At 57.6% G+C, this 22,242-nt stretch overlaps 2 protein-coding genes across 7 annotated transcripts in view; one reads left to right on the forward strand and one right to left on the reverse strand.

The window, feature by feature from the left end:
- LOC123370842 (dedicator of cytokinesis protein 2-like) overlaps positions 1–22,242 on the reverse strand; it is a 336,056-nt gene that overhangs the window by 100,510 nt on the left and 213,304 nt on the right. The window lies entirely within an intron of this gene.
- Positions 1–22,242, forward strand: part of LOC123370843 (protein INSYN2B-like) — a 36,347-nt gene that overhangs the window by 8,777 nt on the left and 5,328 nt on the right. For 2 of the 3 annotated variants that reach the window (XM_045017660.1, XM_045017661.1), the window contains exons 2-3: positions 4,785–6,863; positions 16,366–16,440. In XM_045017660.1, coding sequence (XP_044873595.1) covers positions 5,245–6,863; positions 16,366–16,440 — 1,694 coding nt within the window. In that variant the 5' untranslated portion in view covers positions 4,785–5,244. Of the gene's footprint in view, positions 1–4,784; positions 6,864–11,131; positions 11,949–16,365; positions 16,441–22,242 lie in introns of those variants that run through there. The other variant, XM_045017662.1, reaches the window with a different exon arrangement.

Below are 22,242 nucleotides of genomic sequence, written 5' to 3' on the forward strand. Positions count from 1 at the left end.
CCGACACCTAAGTCTGCCAGTGCTCCTTGATCCCACCCGGCACCCCCGCTGCTAGCCCTGCCTCAGTTCCCACACTGTGCTTCACTGACCCATTCTGGGGGGCATCTGTGATTTCGATAAGCGCTTACTACTGGTTGCAATGACTTCCTCCATCTCGTGTCACTTGTATCCTAGTACCGATGAGACATGAGTCGGGGAGGGGTCACGGCAATCAGTGCTACCCCCATCTCTCATCCAAGCTCCTGTCACGTCCTGTCTGATGCGCAGCCTGAGCTCTCTGGGGCATGGACTGTGCTGCACGATAGGACTCTGCTCCCTGACTGGGGTCCCCAGGCGCTTACAGGGAGAGAACAAAGCCGTTACCAGCGTGACCGATTGCGGAGTTAGCACTCCCCTCCCAATGTACTGACTACAGCCCCGCACCCCAACCCTGGGGTCTAGCCTGGCCCTTCCCTCACCAGGACAGTGGGGCAGCGACACTGCTCCCTCACCAATGCTTTACCACCAGCCTGGGAGGCCCAGCTCAGCTGCTGAAGGGGAGTCCCTGAGCAGCCTCAAGGGACGAAAGGGATCTCCCAGCTTCTCTTGCTAGAATCCCAGCTGGTTGCTATGGTCACATGAGGGCAGTTCAGCTTTTTTAAAAACACGGCTCTATGTGACAAGAGCATCCCTGAGGTTGCTAAGTCAAGCACTCAGGTTAGCAAATGCCAGTGGATCACACTGGGCTGGGACTCAGGAGACCTGGCGTAGTGTCCACAGGCCTGCTGGGTGCCCTGGGGGAGCTGGTAGAGCCCAAGGTCTGGCTTGACCTGTCCACAGCAGGCACCTGCCGTGGCTTAAGCTCAGGCAGAGACTAGAAAATGGCCTTCCAGAGTAAACGGGGCCTCCCTGGCAGGGGTTCCCAGCCCTTGGCTCCATGCACTGGATGGAGCCATCAGTTTGTTATGGCAAGCTTCATTGTGACCCTTCCCCCTGCAGCGACTCCCCCTCCTATTTGGCATCCCCAGGACAGCCTGGCCCGGGTCCTGCAGCCCTGTCCCACTGAGGGCACATGCCCAGTGCTTCCTGCCAGCTGTGCTGTGCTCAGGAGATGCAGCCAGAAACACACAGGGAAGCTCGGGGTTGCCTTTGGGAGGTGGGGGTCTGTGTGTAAACCCTGAGTGAGTGCTCCCAGGGCAGCCAGTGTGTGCAATGTTCCCCTTTCCTTCTCCAGAGCGGGGGGGGGGGGGGGGGTGGGGTTCTCACTGTCACTAGGCAGCATTGCCTGACCCCCTCCTGCCTCTGGGCTGTACTGGACTCTGGCTGGCTCCCACCTGCAGCTCTCGGGAACAGCAGCGCGCTGGGGAAGGAGGCTGCAGCTCACTCTGTCCCTTGAGTAATGACTCTCTCCCACCAGTTGCTGTCCATACTAACTAGATGTCCCATCTATTGTGTCTTCACCGCGTTCTGCCTTACCAGCATCTCCCTGTCTGGGCACAGCTCCAAGAGCAGGAAAGGAAATTGCCCTGCGACTGGGCGTCTGGCTGGGTGGCGCATGGAGCAGAATGCTGAGCAGAAAGCTGCCGCGTCAGGCACCGGGTGGCAGGCTGGCTGTGGGCACCACCCTCCACCACTCCAGAAGGGGATGCCCCAAGATGGGAGGGACTGGGCAGCTCCCTCCCTACTCTGGTTTGGTTTTGCTAAGCTCTGAGTTGTGCAGCTTGCTGCTTTCTGGGGGGGGGGATCGGGAATCCAGCTCACTCAGCACCTGGGAACTTTGCTTGTTCTCGGCACCTGTTAACTCTGGGCCACTCTGCTGAGTCGGCAGCTTGGTTCCAGAAGAACGAGCTGTAAGGGATGTGGCTGCAGCACCGTGCGCCCGCGTGCTGCGTTGCCATCTGCCAAACAGGGTAGCAATGCCGCTGTGCAGTTCCCAGAACGAGGCACTGGGGGGCAGCACAGGGCCCGAATGCGGGCTGCAGGGGGCGATCCCTTCTATGCCAGGCCCAGCCTTGCCCAAGGCAGCAGCACTCGAAGGGTGCTGAGGAAGGGGTGTGCGGGGGGGGGGGCGGGAACGGGACTTTTGGAGTTGCTCAGCAGGTACCTCTGGATAGTCACAGACCTTGGACATCAGGGACACTTTGGGTATGTCTCCACTGCCCATGGCACCGCGCGGCCGCACTGTAGTCACGCTTTATCGCCCGGGGAGAGCTCTCTCGGCAATAAAAAATAACCACCCCGAACGAGCGGCGGGAGTGCGGCTCCCAGTGATAAAGCGCTGTCTATACTGGTGCTTTTCAGCGCTAAAACTTTTGTCACACGGGGGGTGTTTTTTCACACTCCTGAACGACTAAAGTTTTAGCGCTGAAAGTGGCAGTGTAGACACAGCCTGAATTGCACAGCAAAGGAGCGTTGCTCCCGGCGTGTTAGTGGCTCTAACTCTCCCCACAGCTCCAAAGCAGTTCTCTTCCACACCCCTTGGGGTGTCTGGAGGATGGCAGGGAGCACCTGAAGCAGGGCTGCTGAGCATGCGCTGTGATGTGCTGCATGCGGGAGGGAGTGGGGAACCCTGGCTGGAGCAGAGGAGACGAGTTGGTACAGGGGGTGGCCGGAGATGTATGTCTGGGCGTGATGTGGGATCACAGGGTGGGGGAGCGTGTGTGCTCATGACAGAGCTGATGTGGCAGGGAAGACATGTAGGTGCCCACGCTGTGACGCGTGTGTGCGAGGAGTGCAGCATTGTGAAATGGACCGTAGGGCACTCTCCTGGCCTGCCCTGGGCTGGGCTGTATCTACCATTGCTTACAGAAATAGAACCAAGGGCCCTGCAGCAGCCAGTGATTCCAATTGCCTCTGACACGAGGAGTGACAGGGGCCTAACTCCTGACACACACTGTAGTGCCCGAAGTGAGGGCAGAGGCGGAGTCTGTGCCATGCCAGTTAAATACAGCGCACGGCAAGCCTAGAGCCTCCAGCTGATGGTGGTAGGAGGGGGTCTCTGAGTGAAATCCCAATTGATCTGAGTCTCTGCTCCTCGAGAGGAGATTGATTTACGGATTGTCCCAGTCACCCACACCTGGAGTAGCCGGGGGAATGAGGGGGGGCTGCAGGCAGAGGGGCCAGGCCGGGAGTAGCCGGGGGAATGAGGGGGGGCTGCAGGCAGAGGGGCCAGGCCGGGAGTAGCCGGGGGAATGAGGGGGGACTGAAGGCAGAGGGGCCAGGCCGGGAGTAGCCGGGGAAATGAGGGGGGCCTGCAGGCAGAGGGGCCAGGCCGGGAGTAGCCGGGGGAATGAGGGGGGCTGCAGGCAGAGGGGCCAGGCCGGGAGTAGCCGGGGGAATGAGGGGCGGCTGAAGGCAGAGGGGCCAGGCCGGGAGTAGCCGGGGGAATGAGGGGCGGCTGAAGGCAGAGGGCCCAGGCCGGGAGTAGCCGGGGGAATGAGGGGCGGCTGCAGGCAGAGGGGCCAGGCCGGGAGTAGCCGGGGGAATGAGGGGCGGCTGCAGGCAGAGGGGCCAGGCCGGGAGTAGCCGGGGGAATGAGGGGCGGCTGCAGGCAGAGGGGCCAGGCCGGGAGTAGCCGGGGGACTGAAGTTCAGGACTGAGGAGAGGGAGCGGCAGGCTGAGACTGAGGGGCAGCAGCAGAATTGGTGGGGAGAGGGTGCCCTTTCGTGGAAGAGCAAGGGCTGGACACCTTCCACTAGGAACAGCACCATGCAGGGACTCGCAGTTCCCACAGGCTGCCTCTTTGTATTCAAGACAGGGAAACAGATGCAGCTCTTGGACGCCTGCTGAACTGCCAGCAGTGCCCTCCGTGGAGCAGCAGGAAGGCCCCTGACTCAGGGATGATGCACATTTTCTCACTGGCCCGTTTGCCATGTTTGCTGTGAGCTGGCTCCCCACACCCAGGACCCCGGCCTGTCACTGCCCCGTAGGGAGCCCAGGACCCCGGCTCGTGACTGCCCCGCGGGGAGCCCAGGACCCCGGCTCGTGACTGCCCCGCGGGGAGCTGGCTCCCTGCCCCCAGGACCCCGGCTCGTGACTGCCCCGCGGGGAGCTGGCTCCCTGCCCCCAGGACCTCGGCCCGTCACTGCCCCACGGGGAGCTGGCTCCCTGCCCCCAGGACCCCGGCCCGTCACTGCCCCACGGGGAGCTGGCTCCCTGCCCCCAGGACCCCGGCCCGTCACTGCCCCGCGGGGAGCCCAGGACCCCGGCCCGTCACTGCCCCGCAGGGAGCTGGCTCCCTGCCCCCAGGACCCCGGCCCGTCACTGCCCCACGGGGAGCTGGCTCCCTGCCCCCAGGACCCCGGCTCGTCACTGCCCCGCGGGGAGCTGGCTCCCTGCCCCCAGGACCCCGGCCCGTCACTGCCCCGTGGGGAGCCCAGGACCCCGGCCCGTCACTGCCCCACGGGGAGCTGGCTCCCTGCCCCCAGGACCCCGGCTCGTCACTGCCCCGCGGGGAGCTGGCTCCCTGGCACAGCCTGTCTGCCCTGCACAGAGCCCCAATGTGGCAGAGCTATTTTTAACAGTTTCTTCTGCTTGAATTGAGCTGTGAACTTGTACCATGTTTGTGCTAAAGGGGCTTCCTTTTCCCTTTTTGCTGAAGAGGCAGCGCTGGAGATCAAAGCTTGTCTCTTTGGGTTTGTGATCTTGCCTGAGCTGAGAGGGAGGGCTCGAAAGGGGCCAGCAACTCCGTGTGGAGGCAGCCAAGTGTGCTAGAAACTTTGCTACCCTTGGGAGGGAAGGTGAGAGGAGACGTGCTGCAGCTCCTGCGCTGGCTCCATGCTCACACAGTCTCTCTGTCTCCGCAGGTCCATGGGAGCCATGAGCTGGGCCTGGACCTGCTGCCATCCTGCCCCCAGGGGGGCCAACCCTGGGGGTGACTAAGACGGAAAATGGGCTCGTGGTGCCCCAGGCCAGGCTCAGGGCCAGCCAGGGCCAGCTGTGCTGGGGCACTTTGTCGGAAGCTTTAGGGGCAAAGGACAGAGGCAGGACGGCTGGGACAGCATGCCAAGAAGCCTTGTTGCTGCTCCTCCTGGTCGCTATCCCATCAGCGAGACCCACAGGCAGCAGAGGATGAAGCCAGCTGGCCCCCTGGCCAAGCCATGGGCAGCCCTTAGCACAGGGCTCCAGCTGCCGCGCTGACAGGCGGAGGAGATGCTCCCTCTGGCAGGTTGCAGCGCGTGCACTGCAGCTTCCCAAGCAGCAGGGAGGAGGAGCATGGGAGTGGAGCCTGGGGCCTGAGGGCGGGGCGGGGCGGGGCGGCACGAGATGGTCAGTAAGGAGACCAGCCCCTGCCTGGCTCGGAGCAATGAGGGCAGCCAGGAGAAAGCCATGACCGTACGCTCGGTGCTGCTCAACCGCGACTCGCCCGACATCGAGACCCGGCTCAAGCGCCGACGCAACCGCACCCAGCAGGTACGCTTCAAGGACCTGGTGGATGGCAACCCTGGGGAGGAGGCGAGCCCCCCGCAGGAGCCAGCAGCCACACCTGACACCAACACCCCATGTGCCTCTACGCCTCCCAGGGATTCCCCTGAGCTGGTGGCAGACTGCGCCTCGGACGCCCCGTGGGGCTGGCACCAGGCCAAGCCGCGCTCACTGACGCTGCCTGTACCCAGCAAGGTGTGTCTGAGCACGGCCATCCAGACCTCCCCCAGCCTCCAGCAGCAATTCCCAGCCTCCCGCGTCCGCAGCAACAGCGCCTGCGACTTCGCCCAGCAGGAGGTGCTGGCCGCCGCCGCCTGGGAGCCCAGCAAGAGCCAGACGGGCTGCCGAGGCCCAGCCAGAGCCAGCGGGGATCTCCCCCACTGCACCCTCACCAGCCTTTCTGCACACAACCACCTCCCTGCCTCCCCCCTCGCCCAGCATACCAGCAGAGAGGGGCAGCCAGGCCCCACTCCACATGCCACTTTGTGCCACGGGCTGACTCCAGCGCCCAGGGCTCCTTGCCCACCGTATCCAGGGACCGTCAGGTGTACCGCTGCCAACTGTACCTCCCGGCAGAAGGGCTGCCCACCAGCGCCCAGCCCCGGCCTCTGCTCCTCCCAGCCCCCTGCACACACCAGGAACTGTGGGAGCCCTAAGGACAGCCATGGGGCCCCTGCTCCATGTCCCCTGCACCCTCCCTCGGTGCCCTGTGGACAGCCTGGGCCAGCTGCAGAGCCACGGCCTCGAAGCAGGAGCCAGTCTGAGCAGGACCTGCCATCCCAGCCTGCTCATAACCACGTGGCCGGCAGCCATGGGCTCGGCCAACCAGCTCAGTGTCCCTCCCCAAGAGACCCCACTGCTGCCCTGCAGCAGCAACACAGCTCGTCCTGGGGCAGCCCCAGCTGCCTCCCTTCAAACCACACCCCCAGCGCAGTCCTGCCACCACCAAGCCTGCCCAGTACTACAGCCACCCTCAGCCACCAGGCTCCCAGCAGTGGATGGGCCCAATCTGTGGCTGCAAGGCCCAGCGTCTGCAGCCAGATGAAGGCCACCCAGATCGAGTGTGGCCTCATGAACTTGGAGGAGCCTCAGCAACTGACCTCCACATCCAGCCAGGGGCACCCCCCGAGGACACAGCAATTCACCCGGACTCCTGGGGCCCCCTGGAGCAGCGAGCCGCTGGGTGAGCCCTGTCTGACGGCCAAGCAGCTGGAGACCCTGCACCAGGTTCAGGACCTTCTGCAATTGGTGGTTGCAGCCAAAGGGCAAGGGGGTCTGTCCAAGGGGGATGAGCATTTCCTATCATCTCGGGGACATGTGGGTGTGGGGACTGGGCAAATGGGGGACCTACAGTCACAGCTGCAGTCCCTGGAAGGGGTGCTGGAGACCAGCCAACAAACCATCAAGGTGCTGCTGGATGTCATCCAGGACCTGGAGAAGAAGGAGGCCCAGCGGGATGGGTGAGCAGCAGGGTGCAGGCGGGCTGCCGGGAGGGGGAAGACAAGGTGCACAGACTCCCTGCCATAGGTTTGGCTCAGCAATCAAACGCGGTATCAGGTCAGGGAAGGATAACACTACTCCAGAGACCTTCGACCGACTGTCCAAACAGCACTGACCCAATGCCAGCCCGCTGACTCCCAGCTGCCCATGGGGCACCAGCCCTGCCATGCCCGCTCTCAGGCCTCCCCATCCCATGCCAACACACACCTGCCCTCCCCCTTGGGTCACAGGGGTAATCCAGTCTCCGGGCACAGCGTGTCTTGGCCTTTCTGCTGAGTCTGCTAGCCAGTGTAAAGCACAGGGATGAGTATGTGTCATGGGAGCCGAGATCCCCAAACTCATCTCAGCCAAGGCCCTTAGATGGGAACTGCCGTCAGAGGTGGGATTCAAACGGGTTCCCTGCAGGAGAGAGGCTCCGGGGCTCATTAGCACTATCCTGAAGCAGCCAGGCCCTGTACGTACTATTGCTACCCCTGGGAGAGTGAGGCTGCTGTCTGGACAGATCAGTTCAAGTGCAGACTTTTCTGCAGCTCACACAGGCAGGGTCTTCTCCTCTCTGCACACACAGGCAATGCCTCCCACCAGTGCACTCAGTCGCTAGCAAACCCACTGCACAATTAAATGTCCTACCTTCTTAGAGGGACAGTTTTCATTAAACAAAACACAAACCCTAAAACGACACCAGTAAAGCAAATACTAACGCACCATCCAAATGTACCTCTCTGTAGGATGGTTTGCAATACAAAAATAACAATACTAATTACAGAGTCCTCCCACTGTGAGAGTCATTAACAGAGTTTGAACCCATGAGTTGCAGATCCACGGCATAGACTTCCACAGCTCTGGGGGATGAGGGGTGAGGAAAGCTTGCTAATATCCTCTGTGTGGGAGCAAGACAGGACCCATTGTCCCAATTCCACCCGTGTTTGGGAGCTAGGGGTGGAGTGCTGGGTATCAGGGTTCCTGGGGACAGAGCATGATGTAGTGGTTCTAGACATCACAGCCAAACTACAACGCTTCAGTTTGAGTTGTCTGCAAGGACTGAACTCAAGGCTTGGATCTAAAAGCACAACCAGCTCCACTAGCATGGAAGTAGTAACAGACTCAGGTTTTGTCCACACTGCAAACCCACTCCTCAACAGTGAGTCTCAGCCCAGGTCAACTGATGCGGGCTTGGCCTGTGGCGCTGAAAACAGCAGTGTAGACATTTGGGCTTGGGCTGGAGCTGGCTCTGGGACCCCCACCCCCTTTCACTGGATTTCAGAGCCTGGGCTCCAGCCGAAATCTGAATGTCTGCGCTGCTATCGTTAGCCCCAGAGCCTGAGCCCTGCCAGCGACAGTTCGTTGATCCAGGCACTGAGACTTACTGCCAGAGGTGCGGCTCATTCCTTTTTGCAGGGTAGCCCTATCCTCAGAATCCTCCATATGGGATGTACCACCAAGGAGTGACACCAAGCCGCACTGCGTCAGTGGGGTTACACGTGCATTTAGCACATTGCTTCAGAAAGGCTGCAGAGCAAAGTGGATGAGATTTGGCTCTGTCATATTAAGCACATGGATTCTGGACCTAGGCCTATCTGTAGAGATCTGGTGGAACCTCCTAGTTCTCTGTAAACCAGGTGAATGCTAGCTGCCTTCGTCTAGGTTGTGGTGTGAGCCGTGGGTTATTAGTGGTTGTGAAGGACAATAATATATTTGCACCAGTGGAAGAGCTGGGCTTAGAACTCGCGTTCTCCTGGTTTACAGCTCAGCATGCCTTGCCTTTGGGTCATGCGTGTATCCTGGCCCCTTTCCCTTTCCTGTACAATGTGGATTGGCAGAGACGAATGCAAGACTCGGCAGGTGATTTGCACTGCTCTCGCCAGAAAAAGGAAGCTACAGCAGCAGTGAGAGCACAGACTGACTCCCCAAGGCGGCCTCTGTTGGGGATCCAGACCTCCCTGCTGTGTGCAGCAAGGTGTCTCCGAGCAAAGCACTCAGTGTTCATGGCTGTTCATTTCACTGATTCTGCTGCTCCTGAGAATGGGGATCTGGGAGCAGCACCAGTGCCGCGACGCATGCCAGACATGGGGCCCAAAGTGTGAGTCTGCCCCTACCTGGAGACCAGAACATCCACCTCTACCCATGTGCCTGAAGCCTGGCCAGTTCTGGTGTCTGCATTTCAAAAAGAACGTTAAAGTTTGGAAGGGAGTCAGAGAAGAGCTACAGTGATTCAAAGTCTGGCGAACCTGCCTTAATAGTGAGAGGCTTAAGAAGCTCAATCTATGCAGTTTATCCAAGAGAGGGATAAGAGGGGATGTATCGCAATTGGTTACTGCCTGCATGGGGAGCAGAGGGCTCGTTAATCTAGCAGACAAAGGCAAAATGAGATCAGTGGCTGAATGCTAAAGCTAGAAATAAGGAGCAGTTTTTTCTAAGGGCATGTCGCTTTAACGTGGCTGTGCAGTCACGGCACAGCGCTGGGAGAGAGCTTTCCCAGCGCTGTAAAAAAACCGCCCCCATGAGGGGAGTAGCTATCAGAGCTGGAAGCACGGCTCCCAGCGCTGGTGCACTGTCTACACTGCCACTTTACAGCGCTGAAACTTGCAGCGCTCAGGGGGGTGTTTTTTCACCCCCCTGAGCGAGAAAGTTGCAGTGCTGAAAAGTGGCAGTGTGGACGAGGCCTAAGTGTGGGTAATTAACCACTTGAACAATTTATGGAGGTTTGTGGTAGATTCTCCATCACTCGAAGCCTTAAATGAAGAGTGGATCTCTTTGTAAAAGAGGCACCCTAGCTCAAACAGAAGTTCCATATGGGTTTACCGCAGAAATTACTGGGTAAGGTTCTGTGGCCTACACTCTGGGTGGTCACGCTAAATGATCACAGTAGTACCCGTCTGGCCTTAAAAATATACAAAATCCTAGACATGTAGGACTGGAGGGGACTTTGCTAGGTCATCTAGTCCAGTCCCCTGCACTGACGCAGGACTCGGTATTATACAGACCATCACTGACAGGGGTTTGTCTAACCCAGGGGTGGGCAAACCATGGCCCGCAGGCCACATCTAGCCTGCCAGCCGATTTAATCCAGCTCTCAAGCTCCTGCTCGGGAGCAGGGTCGGGGGCTGCACTGTGCACATGTGCTGTGGCTCTCGGAAGCAGTGGCATGTCCCCTCTCTGGCTCCTATGTTTAGGGGCAGCCAGAGGGCTCCATGTATTGCCACGCCCACAGGCGCCGCCCTCGCAGCTCCCATTGGCCAGGAACTGCAGCCAGTGGGAGCTGCAGGGGCAACACCTGTAGGCAGGGCAGCACGCAGAGCTGCCTGGCTGCGCCTCTGTGTAGAAAGCGGAGGGGGGATATGCAGCTGCTTCCGGGAGCTGCTTGAGGTAAGTGCTGCCTGAGCCTGCATCCCTGACCCCCTCCCATGCCCCAACCCCCTGCCCCAGCCCTGGTCCCCCTCCTGCCCTCCAAACCCCTCAGTCCCAGCCCGGAGCACCCTCCTATAGCCCAAACCCCTCATCCCCAGCCCCACCCCAGAGCTTGCACCTCGAGCCGGGGCCCTCACTTAGCACCCTGCCCCAGCCCAGAGCACCCACCCACACCCTGAACTCCTCATTTCTGGCCCCACCCCAGAGCCCAACCCCCCCAGCCAGAGCCCTCACCCCCCTGGTGCCCCAGCCCTGATCCCCCTCCCGCCCTCCGAACCCCTCAGTCCCAGCCCGAAGCACCCTCCTGCACCCCAAGGCCCTCATCCCCAGCCCCCCCACACCCCTGTGTCCCAACCTCCTGCCTCAGCCCTGAGCCCCTTCCCACACCCTGAACTCCTCTTTTCTGGCCCCATCGCAGAGCCCTCACCCCCTCCTGCACCTCAACCCCCATTTCGTAAGAATTCACAGCCCGCCATACAATTTCCGTACCTAGATGTGGCCCTTGGGCCAAAAAGTTTGCCCACCGCTGGTCTAACTTGTTCTTAAAAATCTGCAATGATGGAGGTTCCACAACCTCCCTAGGTAATTTGTTCCAGTGCTTAACCACCCTGACAGTTAGGAAGTTTTTTCTAATGTCCAACCTAAACCTCCCCTGCTGCAGTTTTTGCCTCTTGTCCTGTCCTCAGTGGACAAGGAGAACAATTTGTCACCCTCCTCTTTATAACAACCTTTTACATACATGAAGACAGTTATCATGTCCCCCTTCAGTCTTCTCTTCTCCAGACTAAACAAACCCAATGTTTTCAATCTTTCCTCATAGGTCATATCATTTTTGTTGCTCTTCTCTGGACTTTCTCTAATTTGTCCACACCTTTCCTGAAGTGTGATGCCCAGAAGAGGACTCAATACTCCAGTGGAAGCCTTATCAGTGCTGAGTAGAGCAGAAGAATTACATCTCGTGTCTTGCTGACAACAATCCTGCTAATACAGCCCAGAATGTTGTTCGCTTTTTTTGCAACAGTGCTGCATTGTTGACTCATATTTCATTTCTGATCCACTAGAACCCCCAGATCCCTTTTCACAGCACTCCTACCTAGACAGTCATTGCCTATTTTGTATTTGTGCAACTGATTGTTCCTTCCTAAGTGGAAGACCTTGCAATGTCCTGATTGAATTTCATCCAATTTATTTCAGACCATTTCTCCAGATCATTTTGAATTCTAATCCTATCCTCTAAAGCACTTGCAACCCCTCCCAGCTTGGTCTCACCATCCCCAGACTTGATAAGCGTGATCTCTATGCAATTGTCCAAATTATTTATCAAGATATTGACTAGAATCAGACCCAGAACAGATCCCTATGGGACCCTACTCAGTATGCCATTCCAGCTTGATAGTGAACCATTGATAACTACTCTCCGAGTACCGTTTTCCAACCTGTTGTGTACCCACCTTATTGTTGGTTTGTCTATGATCTATATCCCTAGTTTGTTTATGAGACGATCATGTGAGACTATCAAAAGCCTTAGTAAAGTTGAGATATATCCCATATACTGCTTCCCCTCGTCCACAAGACTTCTTGGTTTGACATGACTTGTTCTTCACAAATCCATTTTGACTGTTACTTATCACCTTATTATCTTTGAGGTGCTTACAAACTGATTGATTATTTGCTTCATTACCTTTATGGGCATAGAATTTAAGCTGACTGGTCTACAATTCTCTGGGTTGTCCTTATTCTCCTTTTTATAGACAGGTACTATATTTGCCCTTTTCCAGGCCTCTGGGATCTCTCCTGTCCGCCACAAGTTCTCAAAGATAATTGTTAATGGCTCAGAGATCTCTTCAGCCAGTTCCTTAAATATTCTAGGATGTATTTCCCCAAACCCTGCTGCCTTGAAAACATCTAACTTGTCTAAGCAATTCTTAACTTGTTCTTTCCCTATTTTAGCCTCAGGTCCTAACCCATTCACACTGATGTTCACTGTGTTAGTCGTGATCACTGCTAGCCTTTTGGCATTTAACATGAATCTGGATACTGTGTGCCGTACTGGCCATCTCACCTCACCTGCTGTACTGCGGCATTAGGGGGAGCTCAGAGATGAAGGAGCAACAAGAATGATTTGAGTCTTGGAGAAATTCTCCCATGAGGGTCTGACCAGCCTGGTATTGTTCGCTCAGAGAGGAGACTGGGCTATAAAATACTGAATGGGCTGGAGATGGGTGGTAGAAGCAGGAGCTCCTGTTCTCCCTGGTTCACAGCACATGGCAGGCAATGGAACTGAATGGGGGAAATTCAAGCCGATCAAAGGAAATACTTTCACACACACTGTAATTAGTTTTTGGAACTCTCTGCCACAGGATGGTGTTAGGGCCAAGAACTTCAGATTTAAAGCGGGGCTGGGCATCTGTGTGGAGAACAGAGGAATGTACTCGTGCATGTGAATAGTTGATGCTCAGAAGCGAGTCCTGGAATGGATTGGCTCCAGCCCTGAGGCAGGGCTTATCACCTCGTGGGCTGGATGAGACCACAGTTGGAGCAGATGACCCCACTTCTGCCTGCTGCAAGGTTTCTTACACCTTCCGCAGAGGCAAATGGTCCTGGCCCCTGTCAGAGATAGGGCTAGACTGGGCTAGATGGGCCATGGGGCTGACCCAGGCTGGCAAGTCCAGCTGCTGTCTTTATCTGTTGTGACAAAGTTCCTCCTCTACCTTGGTGGGTCCTGCGCTTATTGGCAGATTTGCTTGCCTCACAGATTCACCCTGCAGGTCAGGAAATAGCCCAGAGACCTTCCTCTCTAGTAGAAGCCACATTCCAGGTCAATTCCTCCTGTGTTTGATCAGGAGTTGGGAGGTTTGGGGGGAACCCAGGCCCACCCTCTATTCTGGGTTCCAGCCCAGGGCCCTGTGGACTGCAGCTGTCTAGAGTGCCTCCTGTAACCACTGCATGACAGCTACAACTCCCTGGGCTACTTCCCCATGGCCTCCTCCAAACACCTTCTTTGTCCTCACCACCGGACCTTCCTCCGGATGTCTGATAACGCTTGTGCTCCTCAGTCCTCCAGCAGGATGCCTACTCACTCTCAGCTTCTTGCACACCTCTTGCTCCCAGTTCCTCACACTCACACTCGCTCCCCCTGGCCTGACTGGAGTGAGCCCTTTTATAGCATCAGAGGGGCCTTAATTAGAGTCAGGTGCTTAATAGTCTCACCTGACTCTTAGCAGGTTAATTGGAGTCAAGTGTTCTCATTAGCCTAGAGCAGCCCCTGCTCTGGTCACTCAGGGAACAGAAAACTGCTTATCCAGTGGCCAGTAGATCTCCCTTCGACTACTCTGCTGTTCCCAACTGGCCTGGGTCTATCACACTGTCCATCCAGCTTGATCCTTCTAATGGTTTCCTCATCCCACAAATGCTACATTATACCAACAAGGAGCTGTCTCCATGCTTCTTGCACTATCAGCTATGCAGGGCACATGTACAAAGTGTGTTGTGTTCGGGGCGGGGTTCACTCCAGGCTTTCTACAGGCCACAGGCTCCTCAGAGTGCGAAGGACCACCAGGTTTTCTGCTAAGCTGCCATGAGGAGGAGCTACAGCAGGGTGATCATGTAGGTGATCATGTACCCAGTGGCGGCTCCAGGCACCAGCCTTCCAAGCGCGTGCCTTGGGCGGCAAGCCGCAATGGGTGCCCTGCCGGTCACTGTGAGCACGGCAGTCAGGCTGCCTTCAGCAGCGTTTCTGTGGGAGGTCCACCGGTCCTGTGGATTTGGCGGCGGGTACGCCGAAGCCGCGGGACTGGGGACCTCCCGCAGGCATGCTGCCAAAGCCGCGGGACCGGGGACCTCCCGCAGGCATGCTGCCGAAGCCGCGGGACTGGGGACCTCCCGCAGGCATGCCGCCGAAGCCGCGGGACCGGGGACCTCCCGCAGGCGCGCTGCCGAAGCTGCGGGACTGGGGACCTCCCGCAGGCGTGCTGCCGAAGCCGCGGGACCGGGGAACCTCCCGCAGGCGCGCCGCCGAAGCCGCGGGACCGGGGACCTCCCGCAGGCGCGCCGCCGAAGGCACGGGACCGGGGACCTCCCGCAGGCGCGCCGCTGAAGCCGCGGGACCGGGGACCTCCTGCAGGCGCGCCGCCGAAGGCACGGGACCGGGGACCTCCCGCAGGCGCACCGCCGAAGGCACGGGACCGGGGACCTCCCGCAGGCGCGCTGCCGAAGGCCGCCTGCCTGCTGTGCTTGGGGCGGCAAAAAAGCTAGAGCCGCCCCTGCTCCTACCACCCTGATCTGCAACCTGGTGAGAAGCACAAAGTCTGTGCTGAGTCAGGGAAGGGCTGGTCCTGCTTTGAGCAGGGGGTTGGTCTAGACACCTCCTGAGGTCCCTTCCAACCCTGAGAGTCTATGATACTAACTCAGCTTGGCCCTGCACTGAAAACTAAATGATACAAACATGGGGGAGTGGTAAATAGTGAAAAGGACGGGTCACTGCTAGAGAGCGAGCGGGATCCCTTGGCAACCTGTATGCGAATGAAAAATACGCATTCTAATATGGCTACATGTGAACACGTACATCTAGCAACAAGAACTCGGCCACACTTACAGGGTGGGGCACTCTCTCCTGGGAGCAGGGACTCTAGAAGTATCACATGGGGAACAAGTATTTAATAAGGGGCTCCTCAGTCCAGCAGAGAAATGTATAACCCGATCCAATGGCTGGGAGTTGAACATAGACAAATTCAGGCTGGAAATAAGTCGTAAACTTTTACCAATGAGCAGGGGTGAAAGTAACTGAAAGGACTCACCGGTACGCTGGCGTCCTGAGTGGGGGCGTGGCCTCAACCGGAAGAGGCGGGGCGGGCCTTTAAATCACCCCGGAACTACCAGCTGCAGAGGTGTCTGGGAGCCCCGGGGCTCCAGCCACCGCAGTGCTCCGGGCCTTTTAAATCCCCACCCGAGCCCAGCAGCTGGGCTCGGGTGGGGATTTAAAGGGCCAGAGGCTGCAGCTGCTGTGGGGAGCCCCAGGCCCTTTAAAGCACTGCCCAAGCCCTACTGCCAGAGCTCCAGTGGTGATTTAAAGGGCCCGGGGCTCCCCGCAGTGGCCAGAGTGCCGGGCCCTTTACGTTCCCGCCCGAGCCGGGCTGCTGGAGCTCCAGCGGTGATTTAAAGGGCCGGGGACTCCCTGCAGCGGCTGGAGCCCTGGGCCCTTTAAATCACTGCCGGGGAAGCCAGTCCAGTCCGGCACGGCATACCAGCTCTTGACGGTACACCGGACTGGACCGGACCGGCTTACTGTCACCTCTGCCAATGAGAATAATTAACCATTGGAACAATTTACCAAGGGTGGAGGTGGATTCTCCATCACTGGCAATCTCTCAGTCAAGATTGGCTGTTTTTCTAACAGCTCTGCTCTGGGAATTATTGTGGGGCTGGTCTCTGGCCTGTGCTATACAGAGGGTCAGACTAGCTGATCACAACGGCCCCTGCTGGCCTGGGAATCTATGCAAACCATCTAGTATGAGTGGCACAGGCTCATCCTAACCCTCTGCTCACACTGGCATTACCTCCCAGAGATGGGTCTGAGCCACTGTCTCTGTTGTGCTGAGGAGAAAGCAGTGGCAGGTTGCCTGGAGAGAGTGAGAGGTGGAACCCAGGAGTCCTGGGTTCCTATAACCCAGCCTTCCCCTCCCATAGGCAAGATCCTGGAGGCTTCCCTGCCTCCTCTCCAAAAGCTGTGAGTGATGCTGCCACCCCACCCACAGCTCTGCTGCCTGTGGTCCGGCTGCTCAGCCCCCCTTTCTTAGCCCCTCTTCGTGTGACACTCCCTCAGGATGCGCTCCATGCCCCTTGTTGTCATCTTGCCATCTGTAGTTCTCCAGGAAGTTTTCCGATCACGCTGGCCCATTGGCTCCTGCTGTGTTGCCTCACTGACGTCACTATCCTACCTATGGCAACGGAGTGATGTCACAGACCCTTGGGGAGTTCTTACAGGGAGGGGTCCGAGAGACACTGGGAACAGCAACCCCAGGGCTCCTTGCTCATGGGGTTTCTGCTCTGTTGTAGGCGACACTCATACCGGACAGGGCAGGATATCGCCAACTGTGGGACCTGCCGGGACTGCGCCTGCATAATCTACAGGTAAGAGCCACCTCGCCAACCCTGGGCGGGGTCCCCAGCTTGGCTCCCTTCCTGCCTCCACCGACCCAGGCTGTAGCAGAATTCCCCATTTGGCCTCCCTCCTGCAGTGACTGGCAGTTCGGTGCTGTTACTAACTTAGCGCTGGGGATCCTGCAGAGACCAGCAAGCCTGGCCTGGGAGAGGGCAAAGCACCCCCGCAGGGACTCCGCACTCTGTGAGTGGGTCAGCAGCAGTCTGGGCTCTCAGCAAGAGGGAATGGGAGCAGCCCCCTTAAACCCCACGATGTGGAGCAGTGCCAGTTACAGAGCCCTCCAGGGGCAGAGGGGTCACGCTGCCTCTCCAATGGCCCTTACTTCAGACCCAACATGCCCTTATGTTTCACACGCAGATGATCTCCCCCCCTGGGGGGAGGGAGAGCTCAGTGGTTTGAGCATTGGCCTGCTAAACCCAGGGGTGTGAGTTCAATCCTTGAGGGGGCCACTTAGGGATCTGGAGCAAAAATTGGTCCTGCTAGTGAAGGCAGGGGGCTGGACTCAATGACCTTTCAAGGTCCCTTCCAGTTCTAGGAGATTGGTATATCTCCAGTTATTACCTTTTATTAGTGCAGCCTTCCAAAGCAGGGCCAGGCTTGCAGGCCCTCAGGCTGGCTGTCTCTGCTAGGGCTTCCCTGCAGGGCATCACAGTCCCAGACATAGCAGGTCTGACATGCCACTTGGAAGGGGCCCACAGAGCATGCACTGGCACTGGGTTATGCAATCCTCTCCAGTCCTCATCTTGCACACAGGAGGGGCAGCCCCCCCACTTGTCTCTGTGGAGGGCACAGCAGGACTGAGGTGCTTCACCCCACACATAGGGGTAGAAATGATTGACTCATCACTGGAACAGGGAGTGCCCTAACCACTGGGCTCCCATGTCCTTCTCTTTCTCGGGCCCAGTGCCTATTTACTGATAGCACATAGCCTGTGTTTAGGGCACTCTCCTGGGAGCTGAGAAACCTAGGTTCAAATCCTGATTCCTCATCAGGCAGCGGAGGGTCTCCCACATCCTGGGTGAATGCTTTAACCACAAGGCTCCAAGTTATAAAGGGTGGGGACTCCTCTGCCCCCAGCTTTTATGTCAGTTTAGGTGGGCTCTGAGCATGCCTGCTGGATCAGGCCCCAAAGGCAAGACTGGGGGGAGAATGCCTAGCTTAAGAATCCTGCTGGGACTTAGGTATGGAGGTGGCTGAGCACATGCCCAGCCACCGACATTTAGGCATTTCAGGGCTTTTAACAGTGGAAACTCAAGCACCTAGAACTAGGCAGCAGCTGAGCAAGGGTATTGTGAATTCCAGTGGTGCCTAAATGTTGGATTTGGGTATCTAACTGCAACATTAGCAGCCTATGTCCCTTTGTGAATCTAGCCCTTTAAAAAAAAATTAAAGCTGATATTCCCACATAATCACATGACCCCAGGAGCTGGTGCTTTAGGAAAAACACCAAATGTCACATACCTGACAATCAAACCATGCGAGCTGGCACTCCTGCATCATAAATCCAACAATGCACATCCAGGACAGGAGAATGACTTCCCCTGGACCTCCTGCCCATAGGCAAGCAGGACCCCTTGGTCCACATACAGAGCCAAAATGTCACACTCCACCCACCTCCCCTCACCCTGGCAGGCCACTGCCTCACTCTGCTCCACTCCCTAAAAGAAGCAGGCGCTACGTTGGTTGATAGAGCCTAGACCTATACCATCCAGTCAGGAAACAGAAATCACACCATGTGACCACTCACATTAAGTACTCGAAGCAGACGTCACTAAGGTTTGTGAAACCTCCCCAAGTCCCACATCTGCATAAAGCAACCCACCTGCCCATTGCGAATAACAACGTAGGCATAGGTGCCGACTTTCCAAAGTGCTGGGGGGGGCCCGTACCCCAGGCCCCACCCTCCACCCTTCCCCCAAGGCTCCACCCTCATCCCGCCTCTTCCTGCTGAGTTCTGTCCCTCCCCCAAACATGCCACATCCTCGCTCCTCCCTCCCAGCCTCCTGCACACTGCGAAACAGCTGATCACAGCGGGTGGAAGGCACGGGGAGAGAGGAGGAGGCGCTGCCGGCGGACGGGAAGCACTGGAGGGTGAGGGGAGCTGGTAGGGGGGCTGCCGGTGGGTGCTCAGCATCCACCCTGGAGCACCACGGAGTCAGCACCTATGAAAGTAGGGGATGAGGAGCAATGTGCAAACAGACACCCCCTAACGGTTCCTCAACAGGCCCCTATGCCCAGGGGAGTCCTGGCCTGTGGGAGACAGGTGAAGGACAGAGGTGCTGATGTATCCCAGGAAGGCCATTGCAGGCCTGATGCACTCAGATGGAAGAGCCCAGTGCAAGGAAGTCTTGTCAGCTGTAGCTGAGTCACTGGGGAGCTCATGCTCAGCTTTGTTTGCTGCACAGTATAAGCCACGCTCTACGTCTCAAAGCGGGCCAGGCACACAGGAGGGGTGCGCACTTAGTGCACAGACTCAAGAACTTTCAGCTGTGCCTTTGTGCCCGAGGACCTGTGCCCGGCAAAGCTAGGCCTGACATAGCAGGGGTAAGGCTGTGGGCTGAGATTGAGGAGCATCGGCAGAGCTACAGTGGGACCAAATACTTCTAACAGGCTCTTCTGTCTAGCAGACAAAGGTAAATATGATCCAGTGGCTGGAAGCTGAAGCTAGACAAATTCAAATCGGAAACTGGAACATCGCAATTAAAACAGCCCTGCAGCCCGAGCCCCAGGAGTCCGAGTCAGCAGGCCTGGGAAATCCAGTGGCTGCAATGCTTGGAAGCGAGACAAATTCAAAGTACACTAAGGCACACGTTTACGTGAGGGTAACTGGAACAGCGTAGCCAGGGATATGGTGGATTCTCGGTCGCTTGGAGTCTTTAAATCAAAATTCGATGGCTCTCTTGCCACAGGATATGCTCCAGCTCAACCAGAAGTTCTGGGCTTGATGCAGGAGTCACTGGATGAACTGCTCTGGCCTGTGTTATGCAGGTTAGACTGGTTCATCATGATAGTTCCTGCTGGCTTTAAAATCTGTGTCCTGTGTGGGGAGCCCACGGCTGGAATAGGGGGGCTCTGAGGGGTGAGATCAAGGGGCATCAGCAGAGCTGCATGTCTGTTTGGGGAGCTCCCTAAGCCTCCTTCCCCTCTCACTGGCCAGCACTCTGTGCCCCTCCCATCTGACTGAGCCAAAGAGCCTTTGCTGGAAAGGGAGGCTGTTGGTAAATGCCATGTGAAAGCTCTGCATGGGAAGTGACAGCCCCTCGCAAACTGTCACCTCCTGCTGAGCCCCATCAGCCTGTGCTGCTTCTCCGCTGTGGCAGGCACTCCCCCAGCCCTGACATGCCTCCTCCTTGGGTAATGGGCCCTAGTGGGTGGAGTTTGGGATCCCAGGGGCCCAGCTCTTAGTCCTCTGTGCCTGGGGGCAAGGGAGTGCCTATCTCCATTTCCCTCTTTCCACAGCTCCACCTCAGCCCTGAGCAAGAGGAAGGGGGAGGGAAGGGGGACAGCCACTGCTTGGCCTGTGAGGGAGGGCGGGCCGAGGGACACTGTCCCCATTAGCCTGTGGGAGGGGGGTACGCTCAGCTGTTCACTGTGCGTGTCAGGCCGGGTGTCCCCGTGCGTGTGGCTAAGGGGTTTTCCACGTCTGGGTGCCCCGCTCTCTCGGTGCATGTGCACGTTTCACCATTAATGACGTTTGTTTGGTTAGGGTCACTAAAGGCTGAATGGCGTTCTGATGGGGGGAGGTCTCTGAGCAATGCTGTGGGTGCGCGTCTGCCCCACCTCTCTTTGCACGCAGGACTCTCTCTCTCGTCCATCTCTGTGGGCGGGCGTCTCTCCCTGCTGCACTGGGTGCGTCTCTCTCTTTGGAAGTGCCTTGTTGTGTCTGCATCTCTTGCTCTGTGCTTGTGTACACCAGAGCTAACAGCAAACTCCTCCTGTGTAGCTAGTGGGGGATTTCAGTGCTAACTGGGATTGACAGGTCTGTCCCCGTGGCGGCTGGGAGAGATGTCACAGCTGCGGGAGGTGGATTGTGTAACTTGTCTCTGGCTGTAGGCTCCCTCTGGGCTCAGCCGCCATCCACATGATGAACCAAGTGCTCCAGCAGGACCCACACAGGCCCAAGGCAACAGACACTAGAGCAGCGTTGTGCCTGGAGCCTGTGACCTTTCCCAGACGCCGGGAGTCTGGTTCTATTGCAAGGAATGCTGGGTGCCTGTCACACTGTACAGAAGAGACATCAGGGAAAGGAGCAGGCTGGGTTAGTGGAGATCAGTGCCGTAGCTGAGGGGTTAATGGTGGAGACGGGAATTCCCTCTGGCCACTCCAGATCTCCATTTCCTCAAGCCCCTGGCTACAGTGGCAAAGGCTCAGTCTATTATTATTGGCATTGCTAAGATCAAGGCCCCACGGTGCTGGGTGCAGCCCGGAGGAGCTCACAGTCACACACAACAGACATGCACAGGAGCCGGGCTAACACGCCTTGAGGCCCAGAGAGAGAATGCCTTCCTCACCGTCACAGGGGGAACTGCTAACAACAGCCATTCTTCTACTGCCTGTAGATAGAACAATGGCTCTGATCAGCTGGGAGACTGCAGGATTCAGTTCCTTAAGGGGAAGAGCATGCGGGGGGCAGCTTTTGGGGTGGATCAGCCAGAGCATGGGGTGTGCAAACCTCCCTTCAATCATTAGGACATACATTAACCCTTTACACACCGCTTCCGCAGCCCCAGAGGCCATAAGGCCAGAGGAAGAATTTCTTCTCGCTCCATTCTTATCTGACTCCCCAAAGGGGCAGGGCAGGGACCTGGCTCCTCTCACTGGGGCGAGTCTCCATCCTCCCTGGAGTGCAGAAGGGATGTTAGGCAGAGGGCTACTGCCCAAAGGCCTGCATTCCTGCTGCTCCAGCCATGACACACTCGAGTCTTGGGCCTGAAGAAGCAGAGAGTAGGGTGACGGGAGGCGTTGTGGCCACTGACTTGGGTTCTGTAAAGGATCACTATGGTGCACCTCTGAAGCCTGTATTGGACCCTGTGGGCACAAGAGAGGGACAAAGCGACCTAGGGCCTCACCTACAATCCCTTCTGGAGCAGCAGCCACCCAGCTTTGAGGAAGCCAGACTAAGTGCTGGAGAGCGGAGAGCTCCTGGCCTCCACTCCTGACAGTGGCGAGTACTCAGCTGGTGGGAAGGCAGAGCTAAAGTGACCTACCAGGAGATGGTGCTTCAACACTGCTGCAGTGGCCTCGCCCCAAGCCCCTCTGTGCCAGTGCGAGGGGACGCAGACACAAGCAGTAGCTCTCCCACCCTAGACTCCCCTCACTGAGATGTGCAGAGAGGACAGGCCGTGTTTCCTGCTGGCCCCCAGATCCCTCACCAGGCCTAGGAAGGGTGCCACCAATGGTGACAGATGATTTCAGCGAGAGCTCTCCCTGCAACCAGCCAATCTGTCTGTGCCTTACTTTACACCCACGCGCCTGTCTGGGCAGAGCAGACCATCCTCCTGCTGTGCTTGCACTGCAGTCAGGGAGGAATTCCGTATGATGCAAGGGGGTTAATGGGACTTAAAGGTGGAAAATGGCCTAGTCTGAGGAAAACTCCCCAGCTGGGTCATGGCTGGGACATCACTTCCCAGGGAAAGGCTGGGAGAGCCCTGGGCATGGGCTGTAGGGGCAGTCATGGCGTCCCCTGCACAACAGGAACTAGATAGGGCTTCATGTGGCTTTGTTATGCCAGCACCTCAAACACATCTAGCAAGCAGCATGCGCTCTCTTCT

Source organism: Mauremys mutica, chromosome 5 (assembly GCF_020497125.1).
Source record: "Mauremys mutica isolate MM-2020 ecotype Southern chromosome 5, ASM2049712v1, whole genome shotgun sequence".
In the NCBI taxonomy this organism is placed as follows: domain Eukaryota; kingdom Metazoa; phylum Chordata; order Testudines; family Geoemydidae; genus Mauremys; species Mauremys mutica.